The following is a 21,388-nucleotide window of genomic DNA, read 5'->3' as shown; positions in this document are numbered from 1 at the left end:
GAGATCTTTCCTACTCAGAGTACCGAGGACACGACGAGTTGGTGAACACCACTCACGACGTCGCTTTTAAATGTCACGGTTGTCACGGAAGGTCGCGCGTTTCTTATACATTGTAAGTACTGTAAATGGTACCCCCCCCCCCCCAAAAAAAAAAAAAAAAAAAAAAAAAAAAAAAAAAAAAAACACAAAAAAACAACAACAACAAACAAAAACACAAACAAACCAACCAAAAAACACACCAAACAAACAAAGAAACAAACAAAACAAACAAAAAACCACAACCCCCCCCCCCCCCCCCCCCCCCCAAACAAACCACAAAAGTATAGTAGATTGTACTGTTTTATAAATTTTAAAATTGAGTTAATAAAAAACAAATGTAATACGAAATTTAAGTTTTAATCTGATAATAATATGTCAATTTTATTTTATTTTTATTTTTGATGTATTTTATTTGAGAACAAATATTAGAACGGAGCTAAACATTAAGAATCGTTATCGTTGGGTTCTGATAATTGATTTGCTTGGTAAATCATTTAATCATCTATCAAACAACACGCCAACCAGTATCGATAAACGTCCACATCAAATACGTTAAGCTGGACGAACTGTAATAATAAAAGGAATTTGGCAATTGTTTTAAACATGTACTGATATACACAATTCATGTATTAGTGTTCTTTTAAATATTTTATTTGCTTTCAGTGAATTGCTGATAAAGAAAGTGGGAAGAGAACCCAGATTGCTCAAGTATATTTCCCAGGTGCATAAATATTTATAAAACCTTTATGTTATTAATTTTACAATTATTATTTGCCAGTTTTGTTTTGTTGGGTATTATTTGGGGGGGGGGGGGGGGGGGGGGTTGTGGGGGATTTTGTTTTATTTTTAATGTGTGTTTTTTGTGGGGGGTTTTGTTTTGGTAGTCTTTTGTGGGGGTTTTTTAATCTATTATGATGTTCTTGATTGTTTTTCTTAACCGTTTGGTTAACCTAATAATGTAAATCAGTATTAAAGAAAGAAAGAAATGTTTTATTTAATGACGCACTCAACACTTTTTATTTACGGTTATATAGCGTCGGATAAATCAGTATTAACTGCGAAATACTATGAACTACAATGAACTACAAACAAATAGAGGGGTTTCGCAACCACAACAGTCGCAGATCGATACAGTTACATATATATAAACAACAACATGGTGTAGGCCTATTTGTACTAGATGTTACCCGCGGTATGCATCGGAAAGTTTACATGAAGTGTATGTGTGTGTGTGTGTGTGTGTGTGTGTGTGTGTGTGTGTATGTGTGTGTGTACGTGTGTGTACGTGTGTGTGCGTGTGTGTGCGTGCGTACGTGTGTGTGTTTATGAATAAAGTCGAGACTAATCTGTATAACAGCCACCTCTATATAACATCGCAGGCATGGCATGTTTGTTTAAACAATATTAATTAATTAATTTATTTATTTATTTATTTATAAAACAGCTCCAGTCAGACTCACACTTTATCGGGGATATCGAGACGACGTTCAGTAAAGAAATGGCGCTAACCTACAACAGAGAGTTGTGGTCAACGAACCCCCAGGAACTGATACGAATTCCAGTGGCCGTTGTAAGGTCTCTCCCTCCTGTAGAATTAACCCTCTCATATTCAACCCACACATCTGCAGCTATTAAAGGATATGTCGGTGGGAAATTAAGCATTCGCACCAGTTACGCAGCAGACGGCAAATACGTGGTTTGTAAGTCTATCTAATGTTTTTGGTGTCTTTTATATGGAATTTTTCCTTCCATCTTTTTAAAAACAAATTTCAAAATGTTCAAAGTATAGGGACTGGGTTGTGTCGTGTAGCAATAAATAAATGGTCAATACAATGGTCCATCTCTACAATGTCCATCTCACACATTTTAGATCGTGTTATCATGATACACGTAACACTGCTTACAAACATAATGTTTTCAATACTTTCCTTTCCTAACCTTTTGCTTTATTTTATTATTATTTTTATATTCCAATTTTACTGTAGTTTCCTTTCAACCATATGACGAGATAGTTGGTGTGAAAAATAATCCCTCAACAAAAGTGAAACAAGAATAAAAATAACTTCAACCAGACTTTCTATTGCTACAGCACAACAGTTTTTAAATGGCTCGGAAGTGGCTGGTGACATCTCGACGTACAGCTGGAACCTGACAGACGGAGAACACACTGATCTCAATACTAAATATGGCGTCAATCTGACCTTTGATGTTCAACAAAAGGTAAATCATTTTGTCTGAAGCATATCAAAGTGATTATTGACTTGTGTGTCCAGTTGCGGATATATTGGGGTGGGGGGGTGGGGGGGGGGCAGGGACCCGCCCCCTCCTAAACCTTTTTTTTTGGCATTTGTTACGTTGGAGAATCCGTGGAATGCCTTCGGCCACATGTCATTGGGGCCTCTCTAAATGGATTTTCTGGATCGTCCACTGGTGGATAGGAGTTACAAGTCTTCTGGTTCAGGGCTAACATAGCCGATTTAGGGTTGGAGTGGAGCGGGCCCAACAAACATGTGAAAATGTACCCCTGAGAAAACTATATTTAAGATTTCGGAATAGATCAACATTTGTTTTATCAATTGCCTTGGTAAATGCTGTTCTATCCGTCTTCTAACTTTGCATCCCCACCCTAGAAAACACACCCGTCCGCCCCTTGAGTATATTGGCAGAATCACAACATTGCAACTAAAGTCAGCTCTATTTAGGTGCCTATATCTAATCAACATCCACCCCTAGCCCAATCTCTGGAATGACCAGTGGCTGGGTTTTAGTCACACATTTCGTCTCTTATGTAATTTTATGAACATGCCTCTATCCAAATATAGTTCAGACACTTTGTCTCTTACCGGTTTAGTTCGAGTGTCGCATACAACACGGATTCAACTATAATGTTTGTATAGCCACTGGTTAACTATGTGTATATATTAAACAAACAATCTTTTCATATGACACCCTATGTAATAATCTTGAAACAGCCGTACATAATATGCATGTTCTGTCTTGCCATCGAGTTTTCCCGGTAAAATGGGCTGCATAGTTTTACCACTAGGAAGTAAAGCATTTAATCTACTTTTAGCTGACAAATGTTCTCAGAAACATGCCTTTCACTCCGTACACATATGGAATATAGTCGATATGGCTATAACGGACACCTTATGTAACAACCTTTTTTTATAAAATGCATGCAATTTCCCTCTGAATATTAAACCTAGTGATCGCTTGTAAATACTTTTCGTGGACCTTTCTAGCAGGCTTTGACTATGTATCTTTATGTATATGTATATTTTCAGAGAGTGTTTGTTAAAGGTAAAGATAAAGTTTTTGTTTAACGATACCACTAGACACATTGATTTATTAATCATCGGCTATTGGACGTTAAACATATGTTCAATTTGACACAGTCATAGAGATGACACCCCTTACAATTTTCCATTAGTAGCAAAGGATCTTTTATATGCACCATCCCACAGACAGGAAAGCACATACCTAGGCCTTTGATATGCCAGTCGTTGTTGCAGTGGATAGAGCAAGAAATAACCCAATAGGCCCACCGACGGGGATCGATCCCAGGCCGACCGCGCATCAAGCGAGCGTTTTACCACTAAGCTATGTCTCGTCCTGAGACTGTTTGTTTGCATAGACCAACAGGGATGTGTAATATCACAAAATGGTGTTCATATTTGCAGAATGGCAACAAAGAGATAACACAATCAACATGCAAACACACTAACTTGTTCATAACGTTTCTGATAAAACACTTGCCCAAACAATAATCATGCTTAATCCTAGATAGATCATTCCGGGGGAAATTGGAGAATTTGTGCAGAACATACGTGCCTGAACCTTTAGCAGATGCAAGCAAATCATCGACTGGTTGACAATCTACCTGCAATTAGCATAATAATAATAATGATTTTCTAATAAAAAAAGTGGAGTGTTTACTATTTTCTCTCTCTCTCTCTCTCTCTCTCTCTCTCTCTCTCTCTCTCTCTCTCTCTCTCTCTCTCTCTCTCTCTCTCTCTCTCTCTCTCTCTCTCTCTCACACACACACACACACACACACACACACAGAATTATGTTATTCGAACTATTTAAGTTATACTTCATATGTTGTCTTACATGGTGTGTTTACACAGGCATTCTTTGCTTTCGTGGAACATACATGACGATATATGGTCTAACATGTAGTGTCGAAATGTATTACAGCTATTTAATGCAAGACTGTTATTAATGTTTTGTAGGTTTTGTTCAACGCTTCTATATCCTGGCACGAGAAAGACATAGCTATTGACCTAGCACCGCCAATAGAGATCACGTAAGTGTATATGTGATCTTGACCAACTTACATTTTCATATTAACATAATCTGTTTTGTAATAAACATACCCGAGAGTATAATATTTAATACAAATATCAATATACATACTTGTGATTAGTTCCCTCATGACCTTCGTCGTCATATTCATCATCAGAACAATCATCCACATGGTCATCAGTATCGTCATTATTATCACCATCACAATTATCATTATCAGTGACGAATAGAGATTTAACATAAGAGTTGCAAATGGAGTTATCAGGGTGTACCGCAGATGATGTGAACGATATTAGAATTGTTGCTCTTCTGTATGCTGTACAACATCCGCATATGACTTTTCAACATGATAACCCATGTTCGCACGTTGTCCCTAGTGACTACTGACTTCCTGAATCAAAATCATTTGGACGTATTGCCATAGCCAGCCGTGTCAGACACCAATCCCACAGAACATCTATGGGATGAACTTGGTAGACGAGTTCACGTGCGAAATCGTCAGCCGCTAACATTTAGCAGCTGCAGCAGGCCCTTGTAAAGGAGTGGTGCAATAAGCCAGTTATGCTGGTGAACAGGTTTATTGAGTCCATGAGACGACGTTGTCAAGCCTGCATCGATGCCAGCAGAGGTAGTGGTGTTGATCGTCATTATGAGGTCAGCATAGACACGCAATGTCACATTTAATTACGCACACATTCCATGTAATGGTACATTATTTTATTTTATTTTTTCAAAATGTCATCCATGACGTTTGTAAGAATAATGAAATAAAGAGAGTATTACATTATAGCTTATTTCTTGTTGAGTATATTTTATTACACTGGCCATTCTATAACGAAATAACATGAATATATTAAATAATTTGACTAAATATAAGAAAAGATGGCTTACATAAATCTAATATACATGTATATACAACACATATCAAAATTTATCATACACATAAATATCTCCTTTATTGTTGCCACTTTGATTCTAGTAAGATTCGTTTTCACTAAAAGAGCGGAATAGGCAGTATATTCATATCACGACCATACTCCATTCCGCAAGACTCTGAATTTGCAACTAATACTCAGTCCTTGCACATATGTAATATTATTTGAATTAGTATTTGATTTTAGACTGAAGCCATCAGTTCATGTGTTGTCCAAGGTCAAAGGCCACAGCCAGTGTCTTGAAAGTAAAGTGAATGTAACTGGTGATTTCCACGTGTCTAAAGCTGAACTTGAGGTCGAAGCGTTTGGGTTGACCATATGGTAAGACAATTAATAATAATTATAGAAAATATTGTCCATATTTTATACTGTAGTGTCATAAATGATCTAATATTACATTATTAATGTCTCTTAAATTATTCTGCATAAATAAAATATATTCCATCAAGATTCAAAGCTTCGGAACTTACCTTCTAATGAAGAGGGTATATTATGTAGCAGTCTAGTATAAAGTGTTCATCTTGGTACTTTTCAGTGAGATATTTAGAACAAACATAATAAACGTGTGGAACAGAACACTGCATATTTGCCCTTGTTCGTATTTCTAATCTCATCAGTTGCACATACGCACGTACATTTGACTGTGTTTTAATTTAACTGTTGAATTTTATATTGATGTGGTTCATCATTTAATGTTTACATTTACCATAGTTTTACACCCAATAGCCGATGTGTTTTTCGTGCTGGGGTGTCGTTAAACATATATTCTATTCTATCCTATTACATTTGCTGTTAAGCATATGCGTCCAAACAAATAAACATTTGTATATTATGTATCGTTGATTAACAGAATATACCTGACGCTTATAATTTGAGACAACAAGCATAGCGTCATAGAAATAGAACTTGTTCCAGAAATGATGTCACGACAGACATTTCTTACTGTGAGATATAAATCCTTCATTGCTGTTATTATTAGGGATGTTGTTCTACATCCTGAAATGTCAAAAACCTTCACCATGACGACTAAGACTCTTCGTAAGACTTGCCGAGCACACTGTCACAGCCAGGTACAACTGGGACCACCAGAAACAGCCGAAGGTGTGTGTGGGAAAATATCAGGACGAATTACTAGACAGGATCCCAGATTCCAAGAGTGAGTTAACATCGGCAGTGTGACCATTGTCCTTGCAAATATCGTTTTATTAAACACTCCTATAAGTATGTGATTTGTAAAGAGGCTTTAGTAATTATAATAAAGTTGGCATTTATCATTAAGTTGTGTGGTAAATATAATTGAATTACTAGTATTTCTTTCATATTTTACTGAAGAAAAGCAAACTATGTATAAAACAAATGACAAAGGAACTGCATGCATGCATACTTACATGTACACCGATAAATGAAAACATTCCAGCAGGTTTTTATTTATGTATGTATTTAATTATGTTTTTATCCCATGAAGCTATTCTTATAGATGAAGCACCTGACAACAGCCATGGCCTTGTTAAAACGTTTCGTCTACGCAGCCTTGTGCTGAGACACGGCCTTGTTAAAACATCCCTTTCATTCTGCCTTGCACTGAGATACAAGTTAGAAAGCCATAACAGTGTTGACGTTGATATTTATATGTTCTGTATTAATTACAGACTACGAGGTCTTCATGGCGATTTGTTGCAGTTCTCGCCAGAAGGAGAAAATTCCACATGGTGTGGGGCGTTCGGAACGCCTTGCATCAGATGTACAGATGACTCTTCTGACACTGCTAACTTGTGTGGTGATCGCATAGTGTCTGCTAGAATGGCAACCCGTCTATCAATGCTAGGAAAATTGGTACAGTTGGAATGGCAAGGAGGTACACGACAATCATCTAACCTTTTTTCATGGAATATTTCAAAGTATATATAAAGATAAACATCAACAACTTATTAATTTCAGTATTATCAATGTAAGTGTAGCCTTAGAAGTGGCTGTCCTCCTGCAGATCGAGTGGGATGATGTACCACCTTACGTAGTGCAAATCCCGTAGACAAAGCAGATTGACAGTCAGTTATGGCAGCTACAGACAACTTCACTTTGACTCTGCCTGGCGCACAGATATATTTTTTTATTACAATAATTGTTTGGGTTTTTGTTTGTTTTTTTAATTAGTTTTGTTGTTGCTGTTGTTGCTGTTGTTGTTGTTGCTGTTGTTTTTGTTTTTGTTTGTTGTTTTTGTTTTTGTCTTGGTATTTTTTTTTTTTTTTTTTTTTTTTTTTTTTTTGGGGGGGGGGGTCTGGGGGGTAGGGGGTGTCCAGATCTACTGCACGCTTGGTATTCGGTGTACCATCTTAACATATATCGTCATCATTACTTTAAACAATATCAATATTGACATGCTCCCTACTATTAATATCACCACTGATATCATCGTCGTCATCATCATCATCATTAACATCATTATCACCATCATCAGCATCATCATCATCAGCGTAAGTGTTTATCTTACAGAACATGTACAAGTAGAAGAAGCCTGGGACGAACCATCTTCGAGTCACCCAAACGGTCGACATAATTCGTCATCACTGTATTACGAGGGACGAGCAGCAGTAGTTGCTGTTGATGTCCATGAAGATGATGTCGTCAACAGGCTGGCCGAACTAGCCGTGTGTGCGAGCTTTGATTATGTACGAATACTTGAAGCTACTGGTCAAGTCGAGGTAGCTGTGAAGAGAAATGGGGAACCTACTGTAGATGACGAACATGATGATGACTGGTCGAAACAGATGTTTCGCGAAGCAATGAACACAACAGGTAACGACAGTAATAAACGTTATGTCTGCCTCTCGCCAAAAGTTTTAACTAAGAATTGAAAGTGAATTTGGCATTCCGTAATATATTCACAAGAAAGCTATTAGTATATACATGTATTTTCAATTAACTAAAACATTGACAAATCTATTTCAACTGACAAAAACATTAACAAAACCATCCCGATGTTTTATATTATACCCTCATGACCATATTAAACACCTGTTGAACGTTTACTTACGCAGAGATACAAGCTTGGATCAACCAATGGTTTTGGCATTCTAATTTAAAAAATCCTGTTGCAGAAATGGTATGTCATTAACCACAAATTAATACATACTAACAAATGACCATTTAACAGCACAATAGTGGATGTCAGTAAATACTGTGGTAACTAGGGTATTAAAAACAATTCAGATTTAAAGAAACAATTTATAGTTCACTGGTAATATAGCATGTCTTAAAATATAAAATATACTAAGAAAAAAAAAGTAATTTGACACTACTGCATTGTGCATGGAACCCTAAGCTACAGATAACGAAGTAACAGTTACGCATTTCGCTTTTTATTGACAATCTTCTGTTATTTACAGTGGCAAATAATACACTTTCAAAATAAGCATTTACCAAGTAGCTAAACTTTCTGTTTTCGTATATGTTTTCCTTGAAGTCTGTACGGTATGCATTTTCAAAATGATAACTATTTTGTTACTTTTTTAAAATCTGGTTCTAATCACAGGCAGACAGGAACCACTGGGAATTGGTTCAATACATTATCACGTTCCAGTTGTCTGTTTTAGATATTGATGAAGCAACAACTTCATGTCTGAAGTCTGCTCCATCTCTAAGCGTAGGAGAATCTTACCCTGATGGATCCCAGAGTGAGACTGAGATGTGTGGTCCACTACAGAAACAACTGTACATGGATGATCAAAGAGACATGAAAAGGTATTTCACACCCTGTATATCACCTAGTTGTTACCCTGAATGTCTAATGGTGGTGTGAAGAAAAGTGTGTATTACTAACCAGGCTCCGTATTCATAAACGTACTTAAGTCAATGTATTATACTTATTTATGTACTTTAATTATGTATTTAGGTATCATACATTGACTTAAGTACGTTTAGGAATACGGAGCCAGGGCACTATCTAGCTTAAATGACTGGGGCAGAAGAGCAATAAAAAATAAATGGAAACAAAATGTGGTCTATATGTCATAGTTATGATATGGTTGACATCCAATAGTCGATGATTAAGAATTCAGTGTTCTTTAGTGGTGTTAAATAAAACAAACTTTAAAAAATAGTATGATCAATATGAATTGCATGATTTGAGACACTTGTACACACTTTTAATATTAATATAATATAGTTTATAATTAGTTGTCTTTGATGAATTACTATATATATGCAATGTAATTTAATTAAACAGATTATATCATTACACATTCACCGATGTTGAGTTCACGGCAGAGACAGGTGGCAACTGGTGCGGCATAGAGACGCGACTCTGCAGGCCATGTGATCCATTAGACAGCAGGGAATCATGGGATTGGTGCATCACTAGGATGATGACTCCGCGGATTGCTGTTGCTTTAAGAACAATGGCGCAGACAGCTCGTGCAGATGGAATAGGCAAGGAATCGAAGAGTGTTTCTATTAAACACGTTATGACCACAAGATGCTACTTTTAAAAAAATGTCTCATATTCTGAGACATAAATTGTAACTTTGTATATATACCATTAGTTTTTATCATCCATACAAGATAGCCACTCTGCATGTGTAACCTTGCACAATGTATGAAACAAGCACAACAGTATTACCTTGGCACTACTGTATAAATATATGAACATGGTTCCTTAAATTGACGTTTACTTATTATACCCATCGCATAGTTGTATGTTGCATAGCATTTAAAAACAAGTCACACAACATTTACCTTGGCAACATATGTTTGTTTAGGCTTGAATATGTTTAATAATTCAGTGTAATGTACTTGTAGAAATAAAAGTGTTGGCAAGCTTCCTTGAAGAAAGTGGACAGACGAACAATTCAGGTGGACGATCTGAGTTATATCGTGAAGGAAGGTAACATGTTATATTGAAACAAAGGTATAGAAACCCGACATCTCTTTCGCGTTTCCATTATTAACAAAAAATGTTATACCTTATAAACTGAAAGCTATCTTACAATGAAATGGATATATACACGTAAAACAAAAACCCCCCAAAAAGCAGAATCCAAATCGTGTTTTTCAAGAAAGAAAGCTAACATATTTATATACTACTGTATGTCCAGTTTAAACGTAACCGATGTATCCCCCATAAACTTTAAAAGAATCCAAATAACTTTTTACATTTAACAGATTCAGCTAAAATATAATGCTTATTCCAGCATCGAAATGCGACAAAAACATTGTATACTAGCAGAGTATAAAACACCATTATGTTGGTTTCATGTAATCTTGTTGTTTTGAATTCCAGAGGCATCATGCTTACGACTAAGACAGGCAAAGATCTCAACAAGCTAGCTCGACATGCAATCTGTGCAGGAATTGATTACGTCAGATACACAACACCAACCTATATAGAAGGATTTGTCTTACCTCAGAGCGACTACCAAGCTAAGCTTATAAATTTTATAGACGGCCCAAGTCATCTGGAAGTGAAGCCACCTTCTACCCTGGCTGATGAGTACAAACACCCCATCCACCTGAACAACGAAGACGCAAAACCACAGTTAGTTGATGGACATTACGACCAACATGCAGTTTCTGAACATTACACGTTGGCTGATATCAAAGATCCAGGAAAGCGGTATCTCAGATTTGACTCTTCTCTGCTAGAATGTTTGGAACTAGCATCAGATGATTTAGACTCCGTGTTTAAGATTGTTCCCGGATCTGCATACCGCACCAGGTCCTCGAACCGTAATAATCTAGACACGAGACATCCCGAAGAAATGTGGAGGTTTGAAGCAGGACAAGCTGTTGAGATTAAACACGGGAAGACAGATTCGGACCAGGCGCTTGTCGACATGGCTAGTAGCATACTAAAGAGCTGCACCACGTTTCTGAGACTGGATTTACGAGGAATTGGACTCGGATGTCATTCTGATAGGCTCTACCTTGATGTCAGACCACTGATAGAAGGTTTGGAAACGGAGTTCATTACACTGTGGAATACAGACAATACAACGTACTGCAAAGAAATTGGCCATTTGAAGGATGCATTACACAAAGGTGTTTTTGCAATTACTATTGGTTACATACTAGTTTTAACTATATAACAGCCTTTATTAGGAAATACATTTGTCTCAGATGGAGTTTATATAGTTGTGAGGTTAACATACGAACAAACACCATCTCTGGTACATGGTGTGTCTTTCAAAACGTAATGAATATCGAATTCAATGTTTAAACAGCAACCATAGAACATGACCTAGCAACTATAAAACATGACCTAGCCACTATAGGACATGACCTAACAACTATAGAACATGACCTAGCAACTATAGAACATGACCTAACAACATGCGGTATTGCACTAAATATTATTTTTAATAACGATTTTGACATGCTTGTACATCTGAATATAACATGCATGTAATAGACCAATCTTTTTGAGCAGTCAGATTGTTATATTCTGCATGGTAACAACACATGTTACAGTCGTAATTTATAATTACATTTTGTAAGCGAAACAGTTTAGACAAATTGAATTGACATGTGTTTGCGAAGCAACCTATTGAAACTGTTTTGCGTAGCTATATGTTTTGTGTAAAGTACCTAATTTATGTATGTGCAGGAGGACCCGCCATTGCACCCATTGACGTCAGTACAACGTGTAGCAACATTCCTGTGGGCGACGATTTGACATACATAACTTTTCAGTTTGGACAGAACGAGTGGGTATTACATTTATAAGTTCACAGTACACAAACTAATTAGCTGTTAAACACCTTGAACGTTTGACACCTTCTTAATATTATGGGCTACTTCTAAGGATGTACCTCTGAATTCCTCTGTCAAACAATAATTGAGTAACAAATGAAACATCCGATTTTTAAAACATGCATCATGATGTTTTACTTCGTCCATTATAAATTATTGGAAATTGAAAAATTTAGATCAACCATGTCTTCGGTCAAAGATTGAACTAGAATTACAATTAAAAACCTTGGTTCCAGCTTTAAGAGTTTATAGTCTAAAAGCTGTCTTAGCTTTCTGGATTCTACTTTAACTTTTATTGGTTGGGATTGAAACAAACTGTTAAAATGTATATATACATTCAGGAATCAGCATTATTTAGTCCATTACTATACGAATTAGTTCCACTACTGTCCTTAAACCAATAACAATAATCATAATCAACATCCTGGTACTGAACCTTACACAATCTCTTACTGTCTTCTTGGTAATTTGACACACCCAGTACAGTTATTTTTGGAAAAGAATAGTGCCTTGGATGTGCTTAGAAATTATAGTCTTGGAAATGTTCACAAATATTTGTGTATATGTTCGTAACAAAAACCTCAATACTTATTCAATATACTTTTTAAAGTGCAATTTGAAAGTATTTACAACAATCGTGAAGTCTAAAATTAGCAAAAAATGAGATAACCACGTACACTGCTTGTTTGGTATACAGGATAAGGCTGCGTGCACAGTGGTTTTCTAACAATGTATTATGTCTTTACCAGTATATGGTTGATATAAACAAGAATATAACTAGTATACATACAACACATATTTTCTCAAATTCATATCTGGTGAACATACGAAATTATGTAAAAGCATTAAAACAAAAATAAACACCCCACCTCTTCAGGTTGTACTTTATTTTTTAAATACACATGCATTTTCATGTAATGAAACTATGTAGCTTATACATCAAAATTTATGAAACAATTTGTGGCAACAATGTTACATGATGCAAAATGAACATTATTTGTATAGAGTACAATTCAAAAGTATGGTTGATATTTTAAACAAATATTTTAGATTGTGTGACGTCAAGCCCCGAGTGACATTCTGCAGCAAATCGAGAACAGCCCGCGAGGAGGAAGTCTTAAAGTTGCAGGAGAGAATGACGGACACGGCCGGCTTTGGGCGACTCCCGCGTCATGTCATCATGCCAGACATCAAAGCGTGTCTCTTCGATCTTTGCGGGGGTTGTCCAGGAGCAGGTGAGTGTAACAGACGTAGGTATTCTGCGATATGTCTCATGATTACGTATGCTCAAGGTTGATACGAATGAATACATGGTGGAAGAATATTTGGCAACACTGCAGCACGAAAAACCGATAAGCTGTTTGGTGTCAAGCAAAAGTAAATGGTAAAAAATTGTGATAAACATGAATGCAGAAGTTAACAAATGGTTAATTAAACAATGTTTGCATCTGTGAAAGAACCATATCCACTATAACGCATACCAATAGAACACAACAAAATAAAAATATTCTTCAAACAGTCAAAAACACTAACAAAAACAAACTGTTCTCAGACCATAGAAGCCGTAAGCAAATCCAAAACCACATCCCACCAATATAGCACCAAATTATCAGCACAATTTATCTCCGAAAACTATAGAGACGTAACATTACCACAGAGGACCGGCCTTGGTGGCGTCGTGGTTAGGCCCTCGGTCTACAGGTTGGTAGGTACTGGGTTCGGATCCCAGTCGAGGCATGGGATTTTTTTAATCCAGATGCCGACTCCAAACCCTGAGTGAGTGCTTGCATCGACCAGTGATCCATAACTGGTTCAACAAAGGCCATGGTTTGTGTTATCCTGCCTGTGGGAAGCGCAAATAAAAGATCCCTTGCTGCCTGTCGTAAAAGAGTACCCTATGTAGCGACAGCGGGTTTCCTCTAAAAAATCAGTGTCAGAATGACCATATGTTTGACGTCCAGTAGCCGATGATAAGATAACAAATCAATGTGCTCTAGTGGCGTAAAACATACTTTACTCTTTTTTTTTTACCACAGAGGCTTATTGAAATAACTTCAAAAGGTTTGAGATACTGGAGGATATGTGATGTATTTCCCATTGTTGTTCAAAACGTGTCACGTCTGTATTATAATAAGGAACAGCATTCATAGTACGGGACGGTTGATATTAATACTGTAAAAACAAACGAAACTTGAAGATCCATTAATCTTCACAATTTGTTGTTATCTTATTTAAAGTTCAATCACGTTGTCCAACGTAAAATTAAACGCGGGTGTATGGACAGTTCATTTAATTGATTAACATGAGACTGGAAAAACACCACCAAAAACGGTTAAAATATATAATAAGACATTCGTTTTATTGTCAAACCTGCCAAATCTGGATTACGGGAAACTTGCTCATTGTCATGTACAAATGCAAATTTAGCTTCGTGCATAAACGTAAAATCCAAAATGAACAATTCGAAACATCCAGCATCCCCCAAAACCAAAATCATTCAATCGCCAGCAAAATATTTATCAGGTCCGTTGTGGCTGTTGGTTGTTGCAGTTGTAGAGCTGTAATGATATAACGATACCGCATCGTATCGCCATACTAAGTCCACGATATGATGCATCGATTTAGGACAGCAGTATCGCACTACAATAAATAAAATTATATGAAATAAAGTCACTCACCCTGTTTCCCGAGGTAGGTACCGTTCATGCTTTGCATGAAATCTACTTTGAGTTACTACAAACATCAGGTTGACTAGAATCACTCTGGATTTGCTAAAATAGACAACAACGTAAGCAAGACGTTATAAATAATATGTAAACAGTAAAAAGCTGTAATTGCCGAACATGTTTTACAGTGTCTAATATCTTACGTCAGTGATTTTTAAATATTGCGATAGGTATCTTTACCCCTCAGCGTTGTTGAGTGTGTTGTTCTTTGTTCTGGGTTTGTTTATTGTTGTTGGGGGTGGGGGGTGGGGGGGTTGTTGGGGGTGGGGTTATTTTTGGGGGGTGGGGTGTTACTTTTTATGTTTTTGTTTTAGTTTTAAACAAAAAATTAACATTGATGTTAACGTTGATGTTGTTATTGACAATGTTAAATTGTATCTTCAGGACCAATGTGGGACAAGAAGGTCAAGGCGTGTGCTAACATGGTTCACAAGTATCTGAGTAGAGCAGCAAGACCTTTCCCTGATCTTAAAGACAAGGCGTCGTTCTACAACACCGCGTCCCCCGTGTCCAGCGTCCACTCCTTGGCCTGTCACGACCACAACGTCTGCGTGGAGTCCGTGCAGCTACACTCCATATTCAGTAAGCAACTTTTTTAATAGTCCATAGGATGATCTATAAGAATTAAAGGGATATACCCCAGTTTATAAAAACTAAGACATATTGTTTACTATTAGAGCAGTTTTTTGACAACTGAAATCATACTTTATTTAGATTTTATTGTTTAGATTATCCAGTTCCGTACTTTTGAAGTGTTTTTAATATCACAAAATGCATTTCTCATATTTTTTAAGACGCACGTGCGTCTGACAAGTAACAGTTATGGAGTCAAGTTTTAGTCTATTTTCATAGGGTATTTCACCATTTTAAAGTCACAGACTCATGTTTCACTCAGTTGTAACTTTATCCAAACGTGTTACAGGTTTGTAGATTAACTAAACTTAGTGTTAATTTTCACGGGTTGAAACTGCGGTCTGTCCCTTTAACATGGTTGGACCCGAAAAATAATTTAAGGATGAAACACAGGGCAAAAGGGCAAATGGACAAACTCCCTGAAAAAAGCAGTTCAATGAAAATCGTAAACAAATTGTTCTAACAAGGAAAACTTTATTTGTTTAAGGGGATATGTTTTCTTGGATCCGCCCTTGAAGTAAGTTAACGTGAAAACTATATTTGTGTAATGTCAAAAATGCAAATGACTCACACTGATCATTAAACATGTTTAAAGTAACATATCTGCACAAAACAGGAATAAAGCTGTGACATCAAACCACAGGGGCAAACAGAGGAACATGATTTCATTGAAGGGGTTCCATGAAATACGGGTTGGTGTTAAATACTAGCAAGGGACAAAGGTTCGTAACCAAAAGGATCCGGTTCTGGTGTGGTCCTTAAGCCTTTTTTTTTTTTTTAAAGATAACAACGTGTAATGATTAATTTTTCATAATATTCTTGATGCAGAGATACAGATTAATCAATTACCTGGTTCAATATATATGTATTGAAAAATAAATATTATTTGGTAAACAATATATCTACATCTACGTTCATCCGGTGTGAAATAACGGTTATATCATAAACAAACTTATGAAGTTTCATGTTTGTATTCCAGTGCCACTTGTGTCATCCCTATACCGACCCAATATAACGAGTAGCCAGGAGTTTATGTTGTTTAGCTCCGAACAGAATCCTGTTCCCATACTAGAACTTGTAGAACAGGAAATGGCATACAGAGCTAGTGGGAAGGTCAAGGTCTTCATAGAAGAGGATAAAGATGTGTCGTCACTGCGGCATGTCCTAAAGGTAGGTTAGCTGACTCTACTCAGTTAGTACACAGTGGCGTAGGGTGTCTGATGCTTGGAAGCAGAACACAAGGCGCCGCCAGACTTGCTGCCCACTGCTTTGAATAAAACAAGTATTCTTATCTCCACTGCGCCATTTCCTAAAAGTAGTTTAGATGACCCTCTTCACATATTGTATAGAGACAGTGACGTAGGGTGTCTCTGTCTGACGCTTGGGTGCAAAACATAAGGCGCCCTCACTCTTGTCACCATCCTCATAAAAAAATACCTAATACTAATTCCAGGGCCCATATGTTTGAAGCTATCTTAGCGCTACGATATCGAATTGCCATCGTAGATTGTGGCATGCGTTGTTGTGACGTCATAACTTACAACGATTTTACGATATCGTGGCGCTAAGATAACTTCATAAATCTCTACCTAAAAGTCTAAGTACATATGGAAGCGAATCAACGCCAAGGTTTTCCAGTGGCGAATCTAAGGGGGGTTCCAATACCCCGCCCCCAAGTTGTTTTGTTTTCCACCTTTTACGTTGGAGAATCCGAGGAATCCTTTCAGGAACGTTTGTGTTGTTTGGCCACATGCCATTGCACCCCATCCCACCCCCAAGTGGATTTTCTGGATCTGCCGTGTATCCCAGTGGTACAGCGTTCGCTCGATGCGCGGTCAGTGTGGGATCGATCACCGTCGGTGGGCCCATTGGGCTATTTTTCGTTCCAACCAGTGCACCATGACTGTTATATCAAAGGCCGTGGTATGTACTACCCTGTCTGTGGGATGGAAAAAAAAGAAAGAAGTGTTTTATTTAACAACGCACTCAAAACATTTTATTTACGGTTATATGGCATCAGACATATTGTTAAGAACCACACATATTTTGAGAGGAAACCCGTTGTCGCCACTACATGGGCTACTCTTCCGATTAGCAGCAAGGGATCTTTTATTTGCGCTTCCCACAGGCAGGATAGCACAAACCATGGCCTTTGTTGAACCAGTTATGGATCACTGGTCGGTGCAAGTGGTTTACACCTACCCACTGAGCCTTGCGCAGCACTCACTCAGGGTTTGGAGTCGGTATCTGGATTAAAAATCCCATGCCTCGACTGGGATCCGAACCCAGTACCTACCAGCCTGTAGACCGATGCCACGACGCCACCGAGGCCGGTTGTCTGTGGGATGGTGCATATAAAACATCCTTTGCTGCTAATCCGAAAGAGTAGCCCATGAAGTGGCGACAGCGGTTTTCCTCTCTCAATATCTGTGTGGTCCTTAACCACATGTCTGACGCCATATAACCGTAAATAAAAGGTGTTGAAGTGCGTCGTTAAATAAAACATGTCTTTCTTTCTTTTTGGCCAATGTGCTCCAGTGGTGTCGTTAAACAAAACAAACTACTTCTTCCTTTTGAATATTATTTTCGTATTATACAATGCTTTTTGGTCGTTCTAATCTTTATAGTAGCCTAAACCTGAAGTTACCTCCGAATAATTTCATATGTACGGGGGGGGGGGGGGGGGGGGGGGGGGGGGTGTATTGGAAATAAAATAAAGTTCATAGAGCTACAAACATTAGATGGATCTCAAACAGTGCCACTCTAAAGATGAAAATGTACGTTCTCTTTAACACCAGGAGAAAAAGTTACAATATTATATATTTATTCCGTATTGCGCTCCCGCTCATGCAATAATTTATCTTTCTCTCTCTCTCTCTCTCTCTCTCTCTCTCTCTCTCTCTCTCTCTCTCTCTCTCTCTCTCTCTCTCTCTATATATATATATATATATATATATATATATATATTATATTTTTATATTATTAATTTAGATTTAATTATTGTAAATACTGTGTTTTTTAGCAGGACACGTGAAATGTCTGAACAAAAATCCTATAAAGTATGAGTACCCAATTAGGCCAGTAAACGTTTACATTTTTAACTAGGTGTTCTCTGTAACAAAAAGGGTTTTTTTTTTTTAACGACACAATTAGAGCACATTGATTGTTTAATCATCGGCTATTGGATGTAATTTGCACGTATAGCTTAAGAGAGGAAACCCGCCACATGTTTCCATTATTAATAAGGGATCTTTGTATATGCACCATCCCACAGACAGGATAGAACATACCACGGCCATTGTGCATACCAGTCGTTCTGCACTGGCTGAAACGAGAAATAGTCCAATGGGACACCGACGGGGATCGATCTCAGATCGACCGCGCATCAAGCGAACGCTTTACGACAGTAACGCGCTCAAGCACATCTGACATAAGAAGTCTACATTTCATTTTATTTTCCTGCTTATATCCAATTAAGGTTCAAGCACGCTGTCCTTGGCACACACCTCAGCTATCTGTGCTGTCCATCCAGGACAGTTGGTTAGTTGCTAATTGAAAGAGATAAGTGGGTATAGTGACCCATTGAGTCGTAAAAGCTCGTTTAAGGTGGCCCTGTAATTAACAGCCTTAAAGAGACATTCCTGAGTTTGCTGCATTGTAAGGTGTTTCCGACTAATAAAATATTTCTACGATTAAACTTACATATTAAATATATTTTCTTGTTTAGAATATCAGTGTCTGTATATTCAATGTGTTTCTGGTCGTCTTAATATTTGTAAGAAGCCCAAACTGGATTTTGTCTTCAAATAATTTCGTACGTACGTAATAATATATTTTTTAGGAAATAAAACGAAATTTAACCCATTAGAAATATTAGAACGATCAGAAACATGTTTAATATACAGCCACTAATATTTTATGCAGGAAAATATATTCGATATTTAATTACAATCGTTAAAAAGTCTCTGTTAGTCGATAACATCTTAAACATTGCAGCAAATTCAGGAATGTCCCTTTAACGACAACGCCACCGAGGCCGGTAGAAGTCTACAAAATTGTATTGCATACTCATACGTAGTAGAAAAATCGAACGTGGTATCATTAATTTGAAATGTTGTCATTTGGTTGTACACGGTTTCTATTCAACATTAATAGCTACAAAAATGGCCATAACGTTAAACGAAAGCAAGTTTATTCTGCCTTACTGGGCCCGCGAAGTGTATTTGAAAATGTCGCGGGTATGAAAATGTGAGGAGAGGTTCGGGATCATGCTTTCTGAAAACAATGTCGAATATCAGGTGTTCAAATAAGGCATTCCCAGCCTCCTAAGAAAGGGAAAACTTGGAGGGGCTTGAACACACACACACACACACACACACATACACACACACACATACACACGCACACACTGTTCTGCGGCCTTTGTTTTGGATAACTACCAAAACTTTAAAATTGAGTTTCAACCCCGCGTAAAAATAGCTTATTTTCCCGCTGTTGTAACACCATTGAAACATTGAAATTTAAAGGGATGACTTTAAAGCCAAATGAGGAGCGGGATTTAGCTCAGTCGGTTGAGTGCTCGCTTGAAGTGCTTGCGTCGAACGATCGAACCATCTCGGTGGATCCATTCAGCTGACTATTTTTTTCTCGTTCCAACCAGTGCACCACAACTGGACAAAGGCCGTGGTATGTGATTTCCTGTCTGTGTGAAAGTGCATATAAAAGATCCCTTGCTGCATTAGAAAAAATGTTGCGGGTTTCCTCTAATGACTACGTGTCAGAATTACCAAATGTTTGACATACAATAGCCGATGATTAATTGATCGATGTGCTCCAGTGGTGTTTTAATTTTTTTTACAGTCAAATGATCAACTCTTCTATTGTGTCCTAACATCCCCTGATTACGTCTATTGAATCATTGTAGGTTATCATGGCATATAACAGAAATGTTACAGAAGTAGAGTTCCATGTAGCTGATGATTTGGACGAGGATTTGGTAGGAGCTGCCATACAGAGAAAGATTGACATGTGGGCCAAGAACACGTGTCCCAAATGGAGCAGGTTTGCTATCGCTCCATATTCTGTGCACACTATCCCACCTTCCCGCAAGAAGAGGAGCCTGGAGAGAAGTAAAGACAGGAACGAAGCTCGATCTAGGATCCACGACTGGGAAATGGAGTGGCTGATGAAATTATTATAAATATATGAAGCAAACATATAGAACTTTCTTAACTGCAGTGGCATAGACATATGGTTTTTTTTTTTATATAAAACAAGAAATCCGTATACTCTTATTGAATAATATATTGCAAATGTTTTCACACGATATTTTTAAAATAAAATTAATAAATAAGTTGCTTTGAATTTTATTGTTTTGTGATGAATTTCAAACTTTGTAGAGCTGTCGGATGTTTTTTTTTTGTTTTTTTATTTTTTATTTTTTTTATTTTTTTTTTTTTTGTTGGATGCATTGTTTAGTAGGTGTGTGACTGTAGGAAACAGGAGACATGATGAAAACAGAACGGTTCACAATTTAGGGGCCTAAGTCACAAGCTCTCTTAAGCTCTCTTAAGCGACATCGCATCGTCCTTGTATGTGTTCTATAAAATAAAGTTCATAGAGCTACAAACATTAGATGGATCTCAAACAGTGCCACTCTAAAGATGAAAATGTACGTTCTCTTTAACACCAGGAGAAAAAGTTACAATATTATATATTTATTCCGTATTGCGCTCCCGCTCATGCAATAATTTATCTTTCTCTCTCTCTCTCTCTCTCTCTCTCTCTCTCTCTCTCTCTCTCTCTCTCTCTCTATATATATATATATATATATATATATATATATATATATATATATTTATATTATTAATTTAGATTTAATTATTGTAAATACTGTGTTTTTAGCAGGACACGTGAAATGTCTGAACAAAAATCCTATAAAGTATGAGTACCCAATTAGGCCAGTAAACGTTTACATTTTTAACTAGGTGTTCTCTGTAA

The 21,388-nt window shown here is 37.2% G+C and overlaps 1 protein-coding gene across 1 annotated transcript; it reads left to right on the top strand.

Moving 5' to 3' along the window:
- Window positions 1–1,537: 1,537 nt before the first annotated feature.
- LOC121368556 lies at window positions 1,538–21,102 on the top strand. The gene is made up of 16 exons (XM_041493292.1): window positions 1,538–1,739; window positions 2,129–2,259; window positions 4,278–4,351; window positions 5,472–5,606; window positions 6,265–6,386; window positions 6,935–6,994; window positions 7,776–8,078; window positions 8,876–9,023; window positions 9,508–9,710; window positions 10,080–10,164; window positions 10,561–11,318; window positions 11,884–11,983; window positions 13,080–13,264; window positions 15,140–15,337; window positions 16,368–16,558; window positions 20,313–21,102. Exons 1-16 carry the CDS (start codon window positions 1,538–1,540, stop codon window positions 20,586–20,588), a joined length of 3,171 nt encoding a protein of 1,056 aa, XP_041349226.1. The 3' UTR covers window positions 20,589–21,102.
- The last annotated feature ends 286 nt before the right edge of the window (window positions 21,103–21,388 follow it).

The sequence above is a fragment of the Gigantopelta aegis genome, chromosome 3 (assembly GCF_016097555.1).
Source record: "Gigantopelta aegis isolate Gae_Host chromosome 3, Gae_host_genome, whole genome shotgun sequence".
In the NCBI taxonomy this organism is placed as follows: Eukaryota; Metazoa; Mollusca; class Gastropoda; order Neomphalida; family Peltospiridae; genus Gigantopelta; species Gigantopelta aegis.
The sequence above is the reverse complement of the archived record's forward strand: the minus strand, read 5'-3'. Positions and strand labels throughout refer to the sequence as shown.